Source organism: Phocoena sinus, chromosome 9 (genome assembly GCF_008692025.1).
Source record: "Phocoena sinus isolate mPhoSin1 chromosome 9, mPhoSin1.pri, whole genome shotgun sequence".
Taxonomy (NCBI): Eukaryota; Metazoa; Chordata; class Mammalia; order Artiodactyla; family Phocoenidae; genus Phocoena; species Phocoena sinus.
Window position 1 is genome coordinate 86,900,302 of NC_045771.1, and position 18,913 is coordinate 86,919,214.

General features: G+C 39.9%; 1 protein-coding gene across 1 annotated transcript in view; it reads right to left on the minus strand.

Annotated features, from left to right (window-relative positions):
- FBXL13 (F-box and leucine rich repeat protein 13) overlaps positions 1–18,913 on the minus strand; it is a 185,494-nt gene that overhangs the window by 162,526 nt on the left and 4,055 nt on the right. Inside the window, 2 exon segments of the mRNA XM_032642583.1 lie at positions 5,847–5,937; positions 6,859–6,962. Of these exon segments, the coding sequence (XP_032498474.1) occupies positions 5,847–5,937; positions 6,859–6,962 (195 nt within the window).

Genomic DNA, 18,913 nt, shown 5'->3' on the forward strand with positions numbered 1-18,913 from the left:
ATTGCAGTGGCTTCTCTTGTTGCAGAGCACAGGCTCTAGGTGTGTGAACTCAGTAGCTGTGGCTCATGGGCTCTAGAGCACAGGCTCAGTAGTTGTGGTGCACGGGCTTAGTTGCTCCACAGCATGTGGGATCTTCCTGGACCAGGGATCAAACCCATGTCTCCTGTATTGGCAGGCGGATTCTTAACCACTGTACCACCAAGGAAATCCCCCCATTAATTTTTAACTTTGTAAGTTACTCACTTTATTATATATGAGAAAATGGATGTATTTAAATAATACCTATAGAAAAAAGGTTTTACTTCTATAATACTTGATGTACCTAGTATAGTATAAGTTAATCATTAACTTCAGAATATAATTTTTGGTTTCTGGCATATTATAACATAATTTTTCTTCTGGTGGGCAATTCCTCTTTTTGCTCAGTTAATCCTTGAAATAAGAAATTATATATTAATTGTCTTAACACATCTTACCATATTTTAAAGCACCATGCCTTTATTTCATTCATGAGCTTTATTAATATCCCATATAGTATCATTCTAGAATAATGCTAGCAAAATAGTATGGAGTTTGCTATAGATTGAATGTCTGTGTTCCCTGTAATTCATCTGCTGAAACCTAATCCCCAGTGTGATGGTATTTGGAGGTGGGACCTTTTGGAGGTGATTAGGTCGTGAGGGTGGAGCTCTCATGAATGAGATTAGTGCCTTTAAAAAAGAGACCCCAGATGGGCTTCCCTGGTGGCTCAGTGGTTAAGAATCTGCCTGCCAATTCAGGGGACACAGGTTCGAGCCCTGGTCTGGGAAGATCCCACATGCCATGGAGCAATTAAGCTCATGTGCCACTACTGCTGAGCCTCTTGTGCTCTAGAGCCTGTGCACCACAACTACTGAGCCCATGCACCACAACTACTGAAGCCCACGTGCCTAGAGCCCATGTTCCGCAACAAGAGAAGCCACGGAAAGGAGAAGCCCACGCACCGCAATGAAGAGTAGCCCCTGTCCACCGCAACTAGAGAAAGCCCACATGCAGCAACTAAGCCCCAACGCAGCCAAAAATAAAATAAATAAATAAACAAAAAGAGACCCCAGAGAGTTCCATTTCCCCTTCTGCCATGTAAGAGCATAGCAAGAAGATGGCAGTTTATGAACCAGGAAGCAGGCTCTCAAGACATCAAATCGGCCAGCACCTTGATCTTGGACTTCCCAGCCTCCAGAACTGTGAGAAATAAATTCCCCTTGTTTGTAACCACCAGTCTATGATATTTTCATTATAGCATCCTGAACAGACTAAGAGTTTATTAATATGTGTTGAATGCATTAATTTAAATCCCTCCCAACTCTGAATTGTTTATTTTTCATAGGCTATAAAAACTAATAGTAATAAAAACAATAGTAAAAAGAAACCATGTCTTTAATGCAGAAGTGAGCACAGTCTAACATACAGTACCATGGGCTGACATAAGTATTGGCTTTTTCATGCTGAGTAGTTTTCTTATTTTTTGACCTTCTGCAAATTATTGACAGACCATTTAATATTCAAGGAGCGTTTGTGCATGGAGGGAAACACTCACTGCTATTTGTATTTTAGAGCTCTGTTTAATAAACACATAGTTAATTCAGTACAACTTGGAAAAATCTATTTTTCTTACACATGTAAATGTTTATTGCAACTTTCATTAGGTAAAGTCCCTGAAACAACTTAAACTAAATTAAAAACTTACAAAGATGTTCCTTAGAACTCTTAAATGCCATACACAGCAGACACACATACATAAATGCTATATCATTAGCTATTATTACTTATTTTACATTTAAACTTATCCTACAGTAAACAGTATGAATCTAGTTTGTATCTTCACTATTTCTATACTTCATTATTTTTATTCCTTCCAGATTACAGTAACACTTATTTTGATTCCTCCTCAGGAAACAATCTCCATCTCAAAAGAGTGCTTTTGCAAACCAGCAAGGATATAGGATGTGGTTATCTTGTTTAGGGCACAAGATCTGTCTGCTTCTCCCAAATTATTAAAACCCCAGCTCCTGGGTTCATAAAGTTAAGTTTCATTTTCATAGTTAAGCTTTGGTTGTTATATCAGTAAGACTTTTTAAGTCCACATCTTTCATTTAGATTTTAGAGTTTTGTTACTCAGTGCTCTCTCTGATAGCATCATTTTAAAAGTCGTATAAGGGAGTGATCTCTAGGACATATTGAGTGAGAAAAGCAAGAAGCAGAAGGCTATATGTAGTCTGCTACTTCTGTGTAGGAAGTCAAGGGGGAGGGGAATACATGTATTTGCTCATACTTAAAAAAAAAAAACAATGGAGAGATAAACTAAAAGCTACTAAAATTGGTTACCTAGAGAAAGGGATGGAATAGAGTAGATAAAGAGGCAGGAAAGGGAGCAATACTTCTCTGCGAACTCCTCATTTATTGTTTTGATTTTTGCTGTCATGTAATGTTACAAATAATTGAAAAAGCATAATTATATCAAAGAAAAAAAAAGATGACCATCGACACACAAAAAAGTATTATTTTAATGAAAATACCGGGTATTTTTGCTTAAAAGCAAAAAGAATTGCATAATTTTCTTAAACAGCTTTCCATAGTTCTTTGGTTAGTGGTCTTGTTATTTCAAAACCATCATATGGGTGTTGTAGGTGTTGTAGGATGAAACTAATAAGCAATTAGTTAATGTCAGGCAGACCATGGGTGCCTCCTGATGCGATGCATTAGAAGGAAACCAACATCTCCTCTGCATTATTCTTGTCATCAGAGAAAAAGAAGGAAAAAAGAACCTGAATATCGAGTTTGTAGATCTAACTGCAAACTTGCAGGAAATACAAGAAACAGAACAAATGAAAGGATTCTAGAGGAAATGAGAATGTGGGACATTTTACATGACAGATGTTCTGTTTTCTTCAATAAATAAGTGGCGTGGGAAAAAAGAAGAAAGGAGAGGGCTTCCCTGGTGGCGCAGTGGTTGAGAGTCTGCCTGCCGATGCAGGGCACACGGGTTCGTGCCCGGGTCCGGGAGAATCCCACATGCCGCGGAGTGGCTGAGCCCGTGAGCCATGGCCGCTGAGCCTGCGCGTCCGGAGCCTGTGCTCCGCAACGGGAGAGGCCACAACTGTGAGAGGCCCTCGTACAGCAAAAAAAAAAAAAAAAAAAAGAAGAAGAAGAAGAAAGGAGAAATATTGCAGATGACAAGAGACATTAGATACATAACAAACCAAGTGTAATGTGCGGACCCTGTATGGATTTCAACTTAACAGAGCCATATGTGAAAAGGCATTTTCGAGGCAATTTGGAAAACCCAAATATGGACTGAATATGGAGTCTATATATATCTGAATGTAATCATCACTAGATGATATTCAGGAATTATTGCTCATTTCATTACATTTCATAGACAATTGCACTGTGCTATGTTCTCTAAAAACACCATTTGTTAAAGATGCACACTGAAGTATTTATTGGTAAAGTAATACAATTCCTGGGATTTACTTTCTAATACTCCAGCAAAACGGGGGAGGGGAGAATAATTAACAAGATTGGCAAAATGTTGATTATTGTTTAAGCTGAATGAAGAGGGATCATTATATATTCTCTCTACTTTTGAGTCATATTTAAATTCTTCTGTAATAAAAAGATGTTTTTAATGTTACAGATGCCTTTTCTTCTTGTAATTAGTAGGCCCACCTGGAGATTTCATTTCCTAAGAAATGAGAATCAAGTCTGTGAATTTAGTTTCCTCCTTACAATGGTTGATTCTTTAATCTTGGAACACACAGTTAAACTGTCTTTCTGTCTACTGTCATGAGAGCAGTTTCTCTCTCTTTTTTTTTTTTGTAACTGTTTGGCTTACAGTTTCTTGTATTCAGTCTTCTCTGTTTGCACAAATAGAAACAAATACATATTTATAAATAGACATGTCCTTGCTGTGGAGGACTTCATAGCGTGAGGCCATAAAAATGACTGCACGCTGAAACCATGCAAAGCAATCTTAATAATCCATGGGGAAAATTACAATTGTTTGTGATCTGTAAAATATTTTATCAAACCATTAAAAACTCTGACCGGCAGTTATAACTATAGGAAAGAAAAATGGGGGGGGAGCAAAGCTATGTTTATTTAGTATACTGTAATTTAAAATATTAGAAACATTGAGGATTAAAGTGTTTTATGTCTTTGTGGGGGAAAAAAAAACCTTCGTTTTTCTCTGAGGGTGAAAGAGAAATGAATTGTCTATCCAGCCTAGGTTGAGCCCTCTAAGCAATCCTAGGCACCTAGAGATTTACAGTTTGCAAAGTCATATCTATTTTCTGTTTTTTCTAACTTATGAAGTGGGCAGCCTTTCTATGCCTTGGTGAATTGTCATACTCCTTTCTAAATCTGGATCAGCTTCCAATATTTTGTGCTTTTAATGTCATGAAATAGCTCTATGAATTCCTTTTCAAATAAAACTTTAGATTTGAAGTAGCTACAGTGTCTCAGAATTCTGTGCAAACTTGTAAAGATTCTCTATAGGCTTCTAGCTAGACATTGGACACAATCTGATTGTGTTTTATAAGGTCATTTTCAAAATATTAATAATATTTACCCCTCTAGATCAGTGGTTTTTAATAATTTTAGTATCTTATAGCAATGGTTTTCAAGCGTTTTTTCATGTGACATTTTACTCAGTGCAGTACTGTTCTAGAGGATAAGGGGTGGGGAGGAGAGGACCAAGAATCCCATCCCCTGGGTCTTCTCTCCCCAGCTCCTGAGGTTGCCCCCAAACACCTCCAAGAACACAGTTTGTGGATATCTGCACTCCATAGTGGATCAAAATTCTGTGGTTGATAAAGTCTTTAAGACACCCACACACCATGATGCAGATCAACTATGATCAAACATATGGGTTCTTCCCAGTGTATTGGTGCCTCTGAATCATCCCAGGCTTGGCAGAAATATCCCATCCCTCTATTTCTGTCTCTCTGTTGTAGATCACTGATTAGGATCTGGTGTTACTCTCCACCCATCCTTCTAAATGATGCTTCACATTGTTCCTGGCTCTCAGCACCCACCGTGACCATGGCTTTGATTCTACTTTTCAGTGCCTGACGTCACCAGCAACTAGCCCTGCCTGTGCTCACTGAGACACCAGCCTGGGATCTAGAGGTATGACACATGGTCCCACACACGTCTAATTCGTGTTGCCCTTTCTCTCCCCACATGCCTTTTGCTATTTTAGCTTCTCTCAGGTGCACAGTCTTTGTTCTGAAAGTCTCCATATTCTGAATTACTTCCTTCCCCTCTTTACAGGATCAAAACCAGTTGTTGGAGCTGGTTGTTCCTTTCATTAACTTGGTCTGGTTTTTAAGTTAGGTCTCATTAATGTTTCGGCCATATCTTTGTGAGCATAATTCCCAGGCAGATGGCAGAGAGAATGGAGGGGGCGTGGAAAACAGAGGAAGTAGATTAGAACGGAAAGAAAATATCCTCCTTTAAAGCTTTCCATAATGCTATTTTTGTCATTATAAAGATACAAGAGAGGAGGAGAAGGAGAAAGGGGGAGATTTAGTAGAGAGATTTTGTCAGAAAGAGAAAGAATAACTGCCTGTCCAAATGCTTCTTGGAAATTTGGGGAGGTTTCTATGAGTGTGGCTTTGTGCATATGTGTGTGTGTGGGGGGGGGATGTTTGTATATGTGTATGTGATGTTCTTTCACGTTTCTGAGTGGCCCCAAGTTCAAAACTAGTGTGACCTCACACCTCTCATGAAATCTAAAATCTTTTTGAGAGCTTCCGTCCAAACTTAAGATGTATAGTGTAGAGTGTTTGGTTAATAATACTTACCAGCTGATCATCCAGTCCAAAAAGTTGTTCCACGTAAGTTTCCAACAGTCTCCGAATTTTGGGTTTCATTGATGGATCAATGCACATATCCCTTTAATAAAATCATAAAATGCAGTCAAAAATTAATTTCATTTCATAGTAATTAGTTCCATAATTAAATCAGTGATTTTAATGGGTGGAGGGGAAGGGAAGGGAAGGAAAAACACTTCCCCTTGGGAAAGGCATGTCAGAATCACCTGGAGGGCTTTTTCAAACCACTCCCCCTCAGGATTCTGCTGTGCTCCCCAAGAAGCATCCTCATCCTGTCCTCATCTTCAACTTGAAATAAACTGCCCTATGGGCACATGTTGTTGATAAGACTGTGCTATGTTTCTAACTTAAGAACCAGTGGAGAAATTGTTCCTGTTGAAGTTTGGGGGACTTAAAAGCCTATGGAGGGGAACTTCCCTGGTGGCGCAGTGGTTAAGAATCCGCCTGCCAATGCAGGGGTCACGGGTTAGATCCCTGGTGCAGGAAGATCCCACATGCCGCGGAGCAGCTAAGCCCATGCGCCACAACTACTGAGCCTGCACTGTAGAGCCCGCGAGCCACAACTACTGAAGCCCGCATACCTACAGCCTGTGCTCAGCAACAAGAGAAGCCACCGCAATGAGAAACCCACGCACCGCAAGGAAGAATACCCACCGCTCTCCGCAACTAGAGAAAGCCCGCGTGCAGCAACGAAGACCCAACACAGCCATAAATAAATAAATTTATATAAAAAAATAATAATAACAGACTGAAAACTACTTGGGGTAACTAAATGTCCTAGCTCAATAAACAATCATGATGATTTTATATATATATATATATATATATATATATATATATATATATATAAGCCTATGGAGGGATTCTTTGACAATCTTAAGATTGGAAACATTCATCAGCAAGACCTTTTTTGATAGTATACAAGGAGTGTTTTACCTTCAAAATAAAATATCTCCCTACCATAAATCAAAACAATACTTACCAGAGAAGACTTTCAAGACCATTTTCCATTACAGCAGTGATCATTTTCTCTAAATACCTCAGGGGATCCTCAGGACATGTAACAAGTAGACCACATAACAGAGCCTGGGAAAATGAAATGGAATCAGTGTTTCTGGGTTTGCATGTTCTTACTAAGCAAGAGACTTTCTGTCAGACAAAGTCAAATAATGTGACAGTTTCTAAACTAAATGTGCTTTATAGATATCCCTCTGTGTTTATTCAATGTTACCAAATAACCAGAGCAACATGCAGTTTACCTTTACTCTTAAAAAAAATTCCATTGTAAATGGCGAGTTGTTGCATTATGTGAGGGGTCACGGGTTAGATCCCTGGTCCAGGAAGGGACAGTCCAATTGAAGAAATAGTTGTGATTACCTTAGATCAATGGTTTCTACCATTTTTAAATATGAGGAACTCCTTTTTTATTGAAGTATAGTTGATTTACAATGTTGTGTTAGTTTCTGGTGTACAGAAAAGTGATTCAGATATAGATATAGATATATTCTTTTTCATTATGGTTTATTATAGGATATTGAATATAATTCCCTGTGCTATACATTAGGACCTTGTTGTTTATCTTTTTTATATATACTAGTTTGTATCTGCTAATCCCAAACTCCTAATTTATCTTTTCTCCCTCCTCCTTTTCCCTTTGGTAACCATAAGTTTGTTTTCTGTGTCTGTTTCTGTTTTGTAAATAAGTTCATTTGTATCATATTTTAGATTCCACATATAAGTGATATCATATGGTATTTGTCTTTCTCTTTCTGGCTTACTTCACTTAGTAATATAATCTCTAGGTCCATCATGTTGCTGCAGATGGCATTATTTCATTCTTTTCTTATGGCTGAGTTATTTTCCATTATATATATATAATGGAAATTGAATCAGTGATTTTAAGGGGTGGAGGGAAAGGACGCTCCATATATATATATATATATATATATATATATGTATATATATATGTATATATGTATATATATACATATATATATATATGTTCCGCACACAGCAACAAAGACCCAATGCAGCCAAAAATAAGTAAATAAAATAAATTTTAAAAATGTATTGGTGGGGCTTCCCAGGTGCCGCAGTGGTTGAGAGTCCGCCTGCCAATGCAGGGGACACGGGTTCGTGCCCCGGTCTGGGAAGATCCCACATGCCGCGGAGCGGCTAGGCCCGTGAGCCATGGCCGCTGAGCCTGCGCGTCCGGAGCCTGTGCTCTGTAACAGGAGAGGCCCGCGTACCGCAAAAAAACAAACCAAAAAAAAAAAAAATGTATTGGTGAGTCATATTTTGAATACCTCTCCATTTGAGAGAGAGAAAAAGAGTTACAGCACACATCCCACAGAAACCACCTGGAGTGCTTAGACATTTCTCTTTGGTTCACTGGTGGGTCTCCTGGTACAGGTGTGGGGATGTGTATGTGTGTATAGCGGGTGAGGCTCTCTCTTTGGCCCTTCCTCCACATAGGGCCTCCTCTTGCTGGCTTTTTTCCTACTCCTCTCTCTCATGAACAAAATAATTCCACCTCTGAGTCATGCAGAGTTCTTCCCACCTACCTCCATGAGCCAAGTGTCAACAGATCCAGGCCTGGGGGTCCTGGGTTTTAGACTCTAAGCAGTTCTCATAGTGTTCCTCCACATAAGAGCATAATTCTCCTGACTGAACCTGCACAACACATTTTCCCATTTGCTGTAGCTCCATGTCCCCCCGCCCCACTTAGTGTGCAACCTGCGGGCTGGGAACCTAGCCCCTATGGCCAAAGGGTAAGACCTCGATGTCTCTCCCTTCCCAGCTCTGCCTCCGATGTAGCCCCGCCCCAGCTGCTTACAGTGAGCACTCAGCCATCTGCAGACTAATTTCCTTCTCCCCCAGACCTAAAGAATATAGTGATACGGGAGATCAGTGTTCTCACCAAAGTTGTCAAGCTGGATTTGAATAGTCTTCTATTACCTAAGGGCTGAAGTTGTCTATTCCCTGGAGGCTAGACTTCAGACAGCTCCCTAAATAGCCCTGATGAAAAGCCCATCTGCTTTCTAGCCCTTCTGTGCCTCGATCACTAAAGTACTGAGTTTCTCTACTCCCTTCTCCACATTCTCCCCTTGATCCTAGTCTGGTACCCAGAGGACATCTGCAGCAGAATAACCTGGGGAGTGAATTGGTCTCAGAGGATGAGGTCTAGGAACCTGCATTTTGATTGGCTCCCCAGTTGATTCCTATCACACTGAAGCCTTACTGGAATTCAGCTTTAAAGTAAATTATTGAGAAAATTGGGATCTGATAAATGAATATGAGAAGTTGCTTATTTCTTTATATTTCCAAGCTCCACAGATCAGAAAACTACTTTTCCTGAAAAGTTATCCCGCAGAAATCAAATCAAGTTAAAGGGTAAGTCTATGGAATTCTAATAAAGTCATATGGAACTAGCATAGTTCAAATATTCACTTTTTGCATAACAAATCTCACTGTTCGTAGTTTCCCACTGGGCAAAATAAAATATCCTGGGGTTTCACATCTTAATGTGTGAACAGTGCATAGCTCCATGCAAATATGAAAGCATAGTTAGTGAATCAATAGATTTTTTTTTTTCTGCTATAAAACCGTTACCTTGGTCTTTATAAGGAGAGACAAAATATGCAAACATGCCTGCAAAATGAATGTTTGACTCTCAAAAAACGATGAGTAGGGCTTTATTATTGCTAGCCTTCTTAGTAAAAACTTACATGGTCAAGGACAAAAAAAAGACCATGACTTACTTGGCTTTCTCAGTCTTGTAAATTCACAAAACAATTGTGCAATCCTCCGCTTTCTTTGCCTCTGCCTCCCTAATCTCAGTCCAGAATATTTCTCAAATATTCTGAAAAATGTCTGGGTACTGAGGACAAAGAAGGGTTTATCCAAGACGGTTGTTTCTGCTCCTTTTCAGTACTACCCATCTTACAAGAAGCAAGATAATGCAGTGAATGGAGTCCTCTGGGTTTAACTCCTGGATCTGTAATTTTCTGGTATGTAACCTCTGACAAGCTACTTCTCTCGTGCTTCTGTTTCCTTAACCATACATGGGATAATAAAGGTATATATATCATAGGGCTATCATGATAATTAAATGAATTAATATATGTAAAGTACTTTGAATTGTTTTCTAGCACAAAATAAGTACTCTATAGATAATGATAGCAAGCCATCATCATTTTTTAAACCATTCCACTGCTAATTATCACTTCCATTACAGGAAAAGACTTGGACAAAGAGAAAATAAATTTTAAAATATTCCCTTGTACCATTCAAAGGCCAGTGTAATGACAGAGAAAGAGAGACTTTATACCAAGTCTATTGGAAGAGATTAAGACCAATGCGTTTGGTCTTGGTTAGGAGACAGAAATGGTTAGGAGAGAGAAGTTGAGAGAACAATAGTTTAAATATAAATAGCAGGGTAGGAACTGTATATTAGAACTATGGGTAGATATAAGACACTTGAGAGAGCAAGTCTTGTTTATCTTTTTAGACACTCAGATAAACATAGGAAAAATGCTAAGGGCCTAAATAGCAATATAGAAGATAATTGCTTCATGAGGGCAGAGATAAAGTGATTACCAAATGCTTGTGGGGTCCTCAGCAGTTGGAGAAACTTTCAACTGGTAAGGAGAGGGCAAGGGTCTTCCTCTTGGCAAGAACAAAGCCTCAGAGGCACAGACCAGTTTGGCTGGAATGGAGGATAAATGTAAAAGAGAAGCAGGCAGGGTCACTGTGACGACGTCAGAATTCCATACCAGGACCCAGGACTGGATCCTCCTCTAGACACAATAGGTCACTCATGATCAAACCCCTGCAAGATCAATCACATGGCCAAGGTCACAGATGGCCATACAACAGAGAGTCGCACCTCAGTGTGTTTCCAAGATCCCTCTAGGGTTGACCTTGACTTTTAGAGGGTATATTCTTGCTTCTGGATTTCACAGATGAGGCAGAGAAGGGCCAAGTGATTCACAGAGCCAGCATGTTTTTAAACTACAAACCTAGGACTCCCCCCTGGCTCATACCATGCACTCAAACAAAATTGTGTGCACATGTATCTTTCTCCAGAACTTGAGAGGTTTTTTTTCACGTTATCTCTTCCAAAATATTTTATTCATATGCCAACCCCCATACACATTCTTCTTTCAAGTAGACGGTAATCAACATATAGTTTACACCTTGTTTTTTTTCCAGATGAGATTGCTTTTAAAATTGCAATGTCAGCACCATATAGTTACAGAAACCCCTTTACTTAGGAAGAGGCTTAAGTTTCTAAACATTGTCCAAAGTCCCTTCAACCTCCCTACCCTCCAACCCCCAAAACAAGTCCAAAGTGCCATCTCAGAAGTGCTCACCATCCCCATCTGTAGCAGAGATGGTGTTGGCATGCTGTAGTTCTAGGAGTGTCTTAATGTTTTCCTATGGAAGTTAGTAAGTTAAAAATTTGTAAATAAAGGGGGTTCTGTGTCTTGTCAACATTTAAATAGAGGGTGCCAAATTTTTATTTTAGAAACTCTATAACTAAAGACATATTGAAGATTATCGAAAGGGATCAACTGGATTTAGCCATTAAGGAGGGACCCCAGGGACAGGAAGATGCCCCCAAGGCCAGAACTTGAGGGGTTTTAAGGCAGACTGGACAGGAGAGGAGACAAGGTCTCTGTGAGGTGAGAGCAAGACAGTAAAAGCAGGATCCTAATACCTGTGGGATTGTGCCTGGCCCAACAGGGAGGTGGTCACCAGCCATGTAATCCCTAGATGAGTAGGTGAATTGTTACTGAAGAAATAATAAGCCTTTGGGTTGTCATATGCCTTTGGGTTGTTTAAGTGTACCATGGGCTTTCCTCTGGAACTGCATCTATGAACTGGCTGGCTGGGCTAAGGGAACACAGCAAACATAACTGCCCTCAGGGGAAGCCACAACCTTCTAGTCCCAGGGTCCAGCAAAATGAGTTAGTGTGACCAGTTCCTTCTCATCTACATAAGCTTATGGTCTCTTGCTCATATATTTAGTAATTCCTGATTCTTGCATCTCTGGCAAGTATTTGCAGCTATTAGTCTCTAAAAAAACTTCTGATAGTAGAGTCTATGTGATTTAGAAATAAATACGTTTTTTTAAAATACAGATTGGAAACTTAATCATGAAAGAAACACAAAGCATAAAAACTGCATAAGAATTTTTAAAAACATGTATTTATCTATTAATTTCTAAAAATAGAAAACTTTGCATAAAGATCATGGTTTGTAACTTAAACATGCCCTCTGCTGGGCAGATCTAGTTTTGCAAACTCCTTTAATCTTTCCTAGTTGTTAAACCGAAACCTGAGCTAACACTTTCTCACTCGCAGATGCAATCTTTATATGTAGGGGCTAAAGAGTTTTGTAGATATTATACCCTTAATATCTTGCCCATCTTTGGTCCCTATGGGGCAGGCCTTGCTTGTAGACAGTGTGCTGACTTCTGCCTAGTATGTAGAAAATTGAGAGAGAAACAGATTTCTAAATACTTCTGATAACCTACTGTTTGATATTCTACCAGTAGGGCTTCATTGTATGGACTCCTAGCTTAGTGAAAGCTTTTAAAATACAAGTGTATTTTGGAAGGAATATCTCAAAGAAAGGAGATTCCAACAGTGGTGGGATGAGTATTTCAGAGTTCTCAGAGAGAGAAACAATGAATATAATGAGAGTGAAGAATTAGAAGGCAATATTCAGTTTCCCCACAACTGTATCGAGGCGCAGGCTCTCAGTGTCTACATGTAGATAGTTTTTTTAAAAACTTTGAATTTCTGAAATATACTTTTGCCAAATCTTAGAATAATATATAGAAAGTAAATATTTTATTGCCCAAATTCCTAAGTCTTTGATCATTTAGTTCACTTTTTTTTTTCAAATCTAAAATTAAAGTTTAAAACAATACTTGACTCCAAGGTCTAAAAAAATGTCTCTATGTTTATATCTGTTGTATAAATAATACACCTAGGTTGCATGACACTGTGCTAGGTGCTGATGGTCTATGAGGTCCACTCACTTGCTGCAACATGGAGGACATGAACCATGAAGGAAGAGATTATTTCCTGGAACTGATCACAGTGGTTTCAAATTTTGTTTTTTAAATCAGAAAAAAGAATCTTAAAATAAACCCCAAACTCATGGGAATCCCCAAATATAATCTAGATCCTTTCTTAACCTCTAGAGCATCCCCCATAGGCGTCCTTAGAACCCTGGGATTCTGCTAAAAAAGAAAAAAAAACTTTGGAAATCTATCAGTATGCAATTAGTCACACACAGGCCTACGTGAAAGCAGAGTGAGAAAATTTTATGAAAGTGCCATCGTAAGCAGGAAAAGAGGCTGACCCATCTAGGAAAGAGGGTGTCCAGGAGACCTCAGCTGGCACAGCAGCCAGAGGAAAAGGGCTCTCGTCCCAGCGAGACCAGACACAGGCCTGCAAACTGGCCAGCCAACTGGTTTCCTAGGATGAGAAACCAGCACTTGCCAGCAATGAGTGTTTTTATGCTTCCTATGCTTTCTTTGTATGTTTTTTTTCTATTTCTCCATCAATAAATTTCACTTGATAATAGTATGGGAAAGCAAAAAAGGAGGCATTTTTCCCTACACGTAAGCCTGTTTTCATTATTTTGTTTAAATATATGAACTTTTTCTGATTATAAAAATATATATGTTCTATGTAATTTGGAAAGTTGAAAAAAAATACAAAGAAAATAAAAAGCAACCATCATCCTGACAACCAGAAATAGCCTATAATAAAAATTTTAATTTCAGTCTTTCCTCAATACATATATTTTTACAAAATTAAAATTAGGATCATACTACAGTTTTTTTAAAAAATAAATTTATTTATTTTATTTTTGGCTGCGTTGGGTCTTCACTGCTGTGTGCGGGCTTTCTCTAGGTGTGGTGAGCGGGGGCTACTCTTCATCGCAGTGCACGGGCTTCTCATTACAGTGGCTTCTCTTTGTTGTAGAGCATGGGCTCTAGGCACGCCAGCTTCAGTAGCTGCAGCATGCGGGCTCAGTAGTTGTGGCTCGTGGGCTCTAGAGCGCAGGCTCAGTAGTTGTGGCACACGGGCTTAGTTGCTCCGCGGCATGTAGGATCTTCCTGGACGAGCGTTCGAACCCGTGTCCCCTGCTTTGGCAGGAGGATTCTTAACCACTGTGCCACCAGGGAAGTACCTACATGTACCTTTTTTTATTCCTGGCTAGTTATTACATTGCGAACATTTTTCCATGCCACCAAAAATTCTTCAAAACATCATGTATTGAGGTTGGTTGATAACCTATTGCATAAAATTATACCATAAATGTTTACAATTTATAAATGGCTGGGCATTTAGGTGCTTTTAACTTTTCCCTTTATTAAAAATTATATGATATACATATTATCACTACTAATGATGAAATGTACATATCTTCACCTCTATTTCCTTAGAAATAGAATCAAAATGTGTATTTTGAAGATCTTCATACATTTCTCAAAATTGCTTTTCTAAAAAGATATTATCAGTTTATACTTTCATTGATAGCCAATGGGAGTGTCCCATTCACCTTGCCAACACTGAGAATTAAAACATTTTTATATTTGTTGATTTGATGAAAATAATTCATTTTCATCTACATTTCATTTTTTCGGTGCAGTTAAATTAGTTTTCTTACATTTACTAGCTGCTATAGACTGAACCGTGTCCCTGCAAAATTCATACATTGAGGGGCTTCCCTCGTGGCTCAGTGGTTAAGAATCCACCTGCCAGTGCAGGGGACACGGGTTCAAGCCCTGGTCTGGGAAGATCCCACATGCCATGGAGCAACTGAGCCTGTGCTCTAAAGCCCGTGAGCCACAACTACTTAGCCCATGAGCCACAACTACTGAAGCCCGCGCTCCACAACAAGAGAAGCCACTGCAATGAGAAGCCCACGCCCTGCAACAAAGAGTAGCCCCCGTTTGCTGCAACTAGAGAAAGCCCGCATGCAGCAACGAAGACCAAATGCAGCCAAAAATAACTAAATAAATTTATTTTTTAAAAATTCATATTTTGAAACTCTATTCCCCAATGTGATGGTATTTGGAGATGGGGCCTTTGGGAGATAATTAGGTTTAGATGAGGTCATGAGGGTAGGATCCTCACGTTGGGATTAGCACCCTCATATAAAGAGACACCAGACAGCTTGCTCTCTTTCTTTCTCTGCCAAGTGAGGACACAGTGAGAAGGCAGCCATCTGCAAGCTAGGAAGGGAGCCATCAACAGAACTCAGCCATGCTGGCACCCTGATCTTAGACTTGTAGCCTCCAGAACTGAGAAAATAAATTTTTGTTATTTAAGCCACCCAGTCTATGGTATTTTATTATAGCAGTCCAAGCCAACCAAGATACTAGTCATCTATGATTTTCTATACATTTGATATGTCATTTTTGGGGACAGGCTTTATTTAGATAAGGATGCAAGATATAACAGTAACCAAAGAGAGAATCTCAAAGGGATGGTAAAATTCAGAAAGATAGCAGGGCCACTTGTTGAATCTCTACTCACGTCTCCCGAAGTCTCCCCCTGGAGTCTTTCTCAGCTAAGGGTTTAAAGGGTTTTGTGGTTTGAGACAAGCCATGGCAGCAGTTAGTCCATGACTTACTCTCTGTCTTGGTCCGTTTGGACTCCTATCACAGAACACCATAGACTGGGGGACTAATAAACAACAGAAACTTATTTCTCACAGTTCTAGAGACTGGGAAGTCCAAGATCGAAGTGCAGGAAGATTCTGTGTCTGGTGAGCACCACTTCCTGGTTCATAGATGGCCATCTTCTTACAGTGCCCTTACATGATGAAAGGAGCAATGGAGCTCTCTGGAGTCTTCATTATAAGTATTCTAACCCTGTCCATGATGGCTCCACCCTCGTGACCTAATCACCTCCCAAAGGCCCCACCTTCTAATACCATCACATTGGAGATTGGGTTTTAACATATGAATTTTGGGGAGACATAAACGTTCAGTCTATAGCATGTTCATATCACTTTGTGCATTTTTCGCAATATGAAACTAATCACTGTGATTCCTGAAGATTTGAAAATAGGTATCAATTTATTTCGGTGCATGTGAGAACAACTGTCCCATGTGTGACACTGATTGCAGGTGACCAACCTGACTAGACAGCCGCTCCACCCTCCCTGTGCCACTCAGACACTTCCTGAAGTTCCAGAAGCTTGGTGCCTGTGAAAACAACAACCTTCTCAAAGACACGATCATATCTGGGTCAAAGGTAATTTTCTCTGGCTTATTAAATATGTTAATGCATTCCAGACCTGCACTAATATGGCAGCAACTAATTTCATGTGGCTATTGAGCACTTCAAATGTGGCTAGTCCAAACTGAGATGTGCTGCAAGTGTAAAATACACACTCAATTTTGAAGACTTAATATGATTTTATATTGAGTCCATGTTGAAATGATTATAGCCTGGATAGATTGGTTTGTAGAAAATCTATTGTTAAAATTAACTTCGCCTACTTCTTTTCACTTCTTTAATGTGTCTGTCGGACACCCAAAGGGATAACGCACAGAGCACTCAGGAGGAAGTTTGAGCTAGAGACAGCTTCAGAGTCATAGCTGCAAATGGTTGAAGCTGTTTTCTACTAGCACATGGTAGATGCCTGGCAAATGCTTGCTGACGAAGTGGTCAAATGTACCCTTCTTAGCTGACCACTCTTGCCATCCCCTCCAAGAAAAAAAGGCTGGCTGGTGTCCAGAGCCTAATCTGTTGTTAAAAAAAAAAAAACCTAACTTGAATTGAACATAAAATCCAGCAGATTTTAAGCTGGTGTGCAAACCTCTAGAAGCCCACAAAGGCTTTCCAAGGGATATGTGAGAGTGAATAGTATAAAGGACTCCATTTCCAGATCCTCACCTTTCCCATGTATTCTTTCCTGAACCTGATTTGCCTCAGGACACATTTTGTGATTTTCTTTTCCCGTTCTTCCCATTCACAGTTGCTTTCTCCTACTCTAGAAACTAAAGGCCTGTCTCTCATCCATCTGGAATCTCACTACACAGAAAACTGAGGCAGAGAGATTTAGAAACTTGCTCAAAGTCACACAATTAGTAATTGGCAAAGCCAAGAATCAAACCTAGGCAATCTCGTAATAATAGATGATCCCCTTGTATTGCTTCACACACTTTAGGGTTCAAGTAATAAACCTCAACTAAACATGGCATTTATTGGCTCCTACACTAGAAATTCTAAAGGTAGATCATGCTTTGGATGAATTTAACCCAGTGACTAACTGATGTCACTAGAGGCCTGATTTCTTTCCATTTCCCGACTCTACCTTCCTCAGAATCCACTTACCCTAAAACCATCTTTCCTTGTGGACACAGGAGAATTGGCAATGGCTCCCAGGGCTACATGCTTCCCCACAAACATCCAGAGATGCTATATCTCTGTCCCAGCATTCCAACCAAGCAACCTGATCTAAACTGGTTTAGGTCACATCTTGTCCTCTCCCATGATCCTCACCACCACCCGTCATAGTCACAAACATTGTGCCCAGGGCACTTGAATGTGCTGGTTGTCATAAGCCAATCAGGGTCCAACCCCAGAGTTAGGGATAGTCAGTTTCCCTGAAGCATATGGGCTATATGGGGAAGAGGTAGTTTATGGAATAAGAGTGTAAGAAATATTAGGAAGAGGGAAGTAGATGTTGTGTAGGCAACTTGTTAATGTCCAGTATACATCTGCTCCTGGGGAACATAGAAAAGAAAGAAGGGATATTTATAGAAGAATTGAGACCCACTTACTGGGTGATAGTGTTGTAATCCACATCTTATTCGTTCAGATAATACTTTGAGATCCAACTTGATCCCAGATTCCCCTTGAATGAACAAGCCAGGTATATAGCTGATTGTATTTCCTTAAATGGCCGTAACAATATATCCCATCCCATGAGCTCTTTTTGCAATGTGACTTTGATACACTTCCCATCAAGAAGTGGGGTATATGTTCCCTCCTCTTGAATACAGGTGAAAATAATGTTATGTTGACTTCCAAGCCTAGGTCATAAATGGTGATATAACTTCTACCTAGTTCTCTCTGGGGACACCTGCACTTAGAACTCAGCCACCATACTGTGAGGAAGTCCAAGCAGCCCATGGAGAGGCCCATATGGAGGAACCAAGCCTCCTGGTTCACAGACCTAACTGTACTCCCAGCCAACATCTGACACCAACTTGCCAGGCATGTGAGTGAACCATCTTAAAAGTGGATCTTTAACCCTCTGCTGATCCACCCTGGATGGTACCACATGGAGCAGAGACAAGCTCTCCCTAAAAAACCTTGCAAGAATTTCAGATTTTTGAGTAAACTAAGTGAGTCATGTTGTTTTAGGCCATGAAGTTTTGCAGTTGTGTTACACAGAAATGAATAATTGATACAGCAAGCTAACAGAAAATGACTGCACAGCCAAATCAAGCCTGTCATTTCATCCATCCCTAGCTACATACGTTATGAGCAGCCATGACTATCATTTATTTTAACTTTTTATTATGGAAAACTTCAAAAGTATATAAAGTAAACAATAGTATAATGAACCCCTATGTGCCCATCACCCAGTTTCAACAATTATCACCATTCTGTGATCTTTGTATTATCTATATATTCACCCATTTTTCCACCTGTTCTCAATTATAATTTTTTTAGGTAAAGTTTACATGAATTCAACACAAATCCTAGCTGTATAATTCTGACAATGGATACACCTACACCTCAGTCATTTTCCAACTCCCCAGAAAGTCCCCCGTGTTGCATTCCACTTAAGCCTTCTGTATCAGTCAGCGTCCAGCCAGGAGACAGAAATCACACCAGTAAGTTGAGTAAAGAACATTTATTCAGGGGCTTCCCTGGTGGCGCAGTGGTTGAGAGTCCGCCTGCCGATGCAGGGGACACGGGTTCGTGCCCCGGTCTGGGAAGATCCCACATGCCACAGAGCGGCTGGGCCCGTGAGCCATGGCCGCT